This window comes from Cystoisospora suis (assembly GCF_002600585.1).
Source record: "Cystoisospora suis strain Wien I chromosome Unknown contig_652, whole genome shotgun sequence".
In the NCBI taxonomy this organism is placed as follows: Eukaryota; Apicomplexa; class Conoidasida; order Eucoccidiorida; family Sarcocystidae; genus Cystoisospora; species Cystoisospora suis.
Window position 1 is genome coordinate 1 of NW_027153453.1, and position 5,096 is coordinate 5,096.

A 5,096-nucleotide genomic window follows, 5' to 3' on the forward strand; every position below is an offset into this window, starting at 1 on the left:
GGGTAATCACTTTCGGCCGGCATATCGGTTACGAGTACTGAAAGAGTGCAAACGAACTTGTTCCCTCGCAAATGCCCTTTTGCTTTCACAGTTTTCTTTTCTGTATTGGTCTTTCAAGAGATCGAAGGGTATGATTATTTGGAAACAGTGTGAAGACACGTGCGGAGAGCGCGGACTCTTTCTCTCTTGGTTACGGTCAGTTCTCGTTTCGGTCCGCGCATCGGAAACTTCGTCGCGGATGCACGCTTTCTGCGCGGCCGCTTCATATAAGCATAACGGGAGGAACAGAGGGGTGATTTGAGCGCTCCAACATTGCGGAACCTTTGGTTTCTAGTGTCGTCGCTCTGCGGAGGGACGAGCGACTTAACTATTATTCAACGCACTACGTTATAACCGTGAGACTCCAGCAGCAACAAAACTGGCCGACGTGATAGTTTTTGTGTAGTCGAGACAGTTCGGCACACGGTGGGTCACACGTCATGTTCCCTAAAAATAGCTTTCGGTGTGACACTCTCAGTCGGCGACCCGTCCGCGAACCTGGACAGCGAATGAGCGTCTTCAGAAAACCTGTGCCGTCGCTCCAAGGGGCTGTGATCGTGGTGAAGCGTTTTGCCCTCCAGCGAAAGAAGTATGAGCAGTTTTAAGCAGGCGCAACCGGAGCAAGAGTGAATGGCGCCGCCGTCCTTCCGCATGCAAAGATGATTCTGCTAGTGCCGACGGCTTCTTCAACGCAGGTGCAGCGCTGCCGTACCAAGCAGCTGCAGTTCTTTCGAAGAGAAACAGAATGCAGCTCTCCCGTGTTCTTGATTTCAGTGCTCGATCTCCTCTCCCGGAAGCCGGTCAACGTGTTTACTAAAATGGTTTCCCTGACCACGGGACTTGTTGCCTCTGGTTTCGTGACTCAGCTGCGTGGCCACCCGCGGCGGTAATTGAAGGCGTGGCATGGCATGGAATGTGACGACGTTTTGTTTAAGTCTCAAGCGGGGCCAGGCGGCAAGCTCGGGACACCTGTTGTAAGCATCCCGGCCTTTCAGCGGCTGCTGGATAACAAGCCGTGAGCCTTCGTCCTTGCAGCAGCTGGCAATGTTCGAGCCGAAGACCACTCTGTTTGGGGTCGTTTTGTTTTGTTAGCGAGTGTTGGAACAAAGGGGGATTGATTTTTGGACTTCCTCGCGTTCGCGGGGCTCTCAGCCGCAGTTTGCGTGGTTGCGGGAGAATCGCCTTGGTCGAAACGTGGCCGGTTTGCTTAGCTCGGCATCGTTGAGGAAGACATTGGAAGCACAATGGCAGGGGTGAGTGTGAGCTATGGCACCTATGCTTTCTTTTCAACTTTAAGCTTCCTTGCAGTAATTCTTCGGACTTGGTACATTCACGAAGAGCTGTACAGTGTTGTGGCGGTGCTCAGTACTGGCAAGATTGCTCTAGCATTGCTTTACAACTTCGCGTTTATGGTTTTACTCGGTATGGGGAAGTTGGCAATGCAACTTATGGTTGGACAGCTTCGCGACCTCGAAGTGGAACATGTCCTCGACAGCGGGCGGGGCTTCCTCCTCGATACCGTGCTCTTCCTGGTCCTTTCTTCTCCAACCCTTGATGGCGCCGAAGTGACTACGCACGCTCTGGCGAAGTACATCTTCATCGTTGTAGCACTGAAGACCGCACACCTGGTTGTGCAGATCCGAGGAGCCACGGTGAGATCCACGTGCTCGACAGCTGCCCAGGGCCAAGGAGCTCTAACCGGCTGACGTGCTGCGCTTCTGTCGAGGCATATTATCTCCCTCGGGAACGACCGTGGTAAAGTTCCACACGAGTCGGACAGCCGTGAGGAAAATGCTATGCTGGGCAGTTTTCATAGGTGTCGCGCTCCACGCCGGATGACAGGGGGGCAGCCATGCTACGGCGACAGACACCTCTTCTGTGGTGGTGATGCTGTCCGCTTTTCAGATGTTCGAGGTTGGCAGCCCGCGCTCTACCGTTCTTCTTCGCATGTGCGTGGTCCTTTTTTCGTTGTTGCTTCTCGACGTCTACGCTGTGAACTTCTTTTTCGCAAACGCCAGCAAAGCTTCGACGTTCTACTTGTGGCTTCTTTTCGAGGTGGGTAAACGGCGGTCCGTTTCGATTGTTCTTTTGTGTCACTGGCTTTGGAGATGGAAGCTCCCGGGTGTATATGCGTGTGTGTCTGGTGCAGTGTTTAGGGATGTTTGTTTCATGCGGCGTCAGCATTTTGAAGTTCGGGATGCATGTCATTGACTTGAGGCTTGATAACGGTACGTCGATTCGGGGGCGTGGGATCTCGAAAACTGTCGGCGCGCTGCGCTGTATAAATCAGAAGTGGCAGTTAACAGCCTGGACTGTTCTGATCCGAGGTAGTTTTGTCGACCCCTATTTTTCTAGCACGCGTGCTGTTGCGCCTTGTTGGGGTGTTAACTCCTGCAGACCGAGTCCGGCGTTGCTAGTTTACCGCCATGTGCCCGGACAGGACAGGGTGTCCACATTCAATTTCCGTTGTCTTTTGTGCGTGATTGCAGGTTGGGCGTCGAAGTCTGCTGTAATTTTCTACCTCGAGCTGATTCATGACGTAACCAGCTTAGCGATCTTCCTGGTAGGCTCGGCTTCGTTGTTTCACCGGCGACCGTCTGGTACACTTTTTGCCAACTCGGAGTATCAGAACGTCCGTTGCTGCTGCCGTCTCCGTGGCTCATGCACGACTTCCCCAGGCAGCTTCTTTCCGCTGGGTCAGCACCGGCCTGTCGGCTGTGGCGTCTTCGGGCTTGTTGGTTGGTGGTGCTGCCAACTGTCCGAGCAGTCTTTGTATTGTTGAGAAGGAGGTTTTCTTGAGTGCGAATGTCTGTCGTCTTTTGTCGTCGCAGCTCTTCATGTCTGTGTTTTTTATCACCCAACCTAGCCGGCTTCCGCTGTACATGACCGCTGACATCATCCACGTCGTCAAGGCGTTATACAAGCGCATTCTGTCCTTCCGAAAATACCGATCCTTGACAAGGAACCTCGAAACCAGGTACGGCCATTAGCTGGCTCGTGCGTATCGCATTGCCGCTTCAAACACAGACTCAAACAATGTCCACGTCTAAGTGACGGGTGTCGGTAGGTAGCGAGTATGCCTTTGTCCGTTTGCTGGCTTCAAACACAGACTCAAACAATGTCCACGTCTAAGTGAGGGGTGTCGGTAGGTAGCGAGTATGCCTTTGTCCGTTTGCTGGCGTCTTACGTGCAATGGTTACTGTGCAGGTTTCCTGATGCGACTCACGAGGAACTGGAGGCGGCGGACACATGTATTATTTGCAGGGATTTGCTCTTTGAGGGGTCGAAACGGCTGCCCTGTAGCCATGTTTTTCACGTCGACTGTCTCCGGTGAGCCCTGCTCGAACGGTAATAGTTGACTTCAGACGACATGACGACTGGCGCATCGGTCGCGGAAAGCTTCTCGCCGCCGGCTCGTTGAGCGCGTAGTCTATTGCACTTGCGCTTCAGCCACCAGGTTTTCACGTAGCTTTGCCTTCTTGCTTGTGGCTTCATTATGGCACTTCTGTTTTTTCGTTCTGAGATGTGTGTGTCATTTCCCATTTATTGCCTGGGTTTTCCCGTGCTAGCGGGTACGAACTGCTGCGGCGGCTGCATGAATGGCTGGTTTTCCCGTGGCCCAGCAGGGGTTTCCTTGTAGTGGATGCTTGCGGGGTGCTCCTGTAGACGATGAATGGGGCGATACTTTGGTCGTTTGAGTGCGCCTTCTGCTTGCCCGTAGCTCGTGGCTCGTCCAGCAGCAGTCCTGCCCCACCTGCCGTGCGGATATCCCTGCTGACGACTCATCAGCGTTTACGGCGCCGGTCGACCATTCCAGTGATGGACGAGGAGGACAGTTAGGAACTGAAGTGGAGGCGGAGCAGCGACCGGGTGCCGAGCGGGCAGCCCCCTCAGAGCCGGCAACGTCATTCACAGCTGAGGCGACGCGAGACTCGCAGGCTCCCGACGAGATGTTTAGGCGAGGTTACGCTGACGGGGAAACGAGCGGGGATGGCCGCCTCATTGCGGGGGACGCTAGGACCCAAGACCCAGCAGCCCCTGCTTTATCGTCTGCAAGGGAACCAGCAAGACCACCCGAAAGTATTTCGGCCAACCCCAGCTGTGCGGCGCAGGCTCTGGTTCAAGCTCTTCAGCTCTCCTACCAGATCGTAAGGTGGCAGCTGCCTGCACCATAGAATGACGGGAATCTTATTTCAAGACTGCGTGCAAAGAGCCTTTCGGGTATGTGCGCTAACTTGTTTGCAGCTGCATATCTTGTGTCAGTGGCTGCATACTGTGTGTGCTTTCTCTCAGTGCGACTTCTACCGCTTGCACGCATCCATGTGGGCAATAGAGTCGCAGCGGGCTCACCTCGAGGCCGCTCGCTCCGTAGGCCTCGGGGCGTTGGCAGCAGGCAATCACTCAGATGCGCGTGAAAAAAGCGGCCAGACGTCCGTGAAACAGACTCCGAGGATTGACCAGGACAGGACGGAGGAAGCGGTGCCCTCTTCAGAACAACAGGAGCAGTCCCAGGAGCACCGTTCACCGCGTCCCAAGGAATACATAGTTGTTTGTCCGAGTCACCTCTTTGAACAGCCAGGTGACTCGTTGCTGGTGCCGGCGGCTCGTCTCGCCTCATGCTCACGGGGGACACCTCATGCCTCACATATCTCCGTGACCTCCAGTGCATCTGCTGCAACCGGGCTGATAGGGGGTGCGTATTCTGGCCATCGGTGGCCGCCGAGAGAGCGCGGCGTATCAATCAAAACAGATTTGGAGGGCGGGACGAGCATGAAATCCCTTAGTGCACTCGCTGAGGATTCGTCGTTTTGTCCTCCCCGTGAGTCGCTGCTGCAGCACTCGGTGCCCGTTGACCGAGGCACGTTCGCTTACCCTGCCGCAGTCATTCCACACGGTGGAAGAGAGGCAGAGTTGGAGAAGCCCCCGGCCAGTGCACAACAAAAGACCCACACAGGTGACAACAACAGCAGTGATGAGTATGTCGTGTCACGAAGCGGTGAGGTGACTGGGGATTTAGAGCGAATGCGACAGGAGCATCATCGGAGGTGGAAGAGCCG

The 5,096-nt window shown here is 54.9% G+C and overlaps 1 protein-coding gene across 1 annotated transcript in view; it reads left to right on the forward strand.

Moving 5' to 3' along the window:
• The first annotated feature begins 485 nt into the window (after positions 1–485).
• Positions 486–5,096, forward strand: part of CSUI_001602 (zinc c3hc4 type (ring finger) domain-containing protein) — a 5,435-nt gene continuing 824 nt past the window's right edge. The window contains exons 1-7 of the mRNA XM_068061807.1: positions 486–1,691; positions 2,189–2,267; positions 2,529–2,602; positions 2,871–3,016; positions 3,247–3,369; positions 3,761–4,187; positions 4,333–5,035. Coding sequence (XP_067926215.1) covers positions 1,284–1,691; positions 2,189–2,267; positions 2,529–2,602; positions 2,871–3,016; positions 3,247–3,369; positions 3,761–4,187; positions 4,333–5,035 — 1,960 coding nt within the window. The 5' untranslated portion in view covers positions 486–1,283. The remainder of the gene's footprint in view (positions 1,692–2,188; positions 2,268–2,528; positions 2,603–2,870; positions 3,017–3,246; positions 3,370–3,760; positions 4,188–4,332; positions 5,036–5,096) is intronic.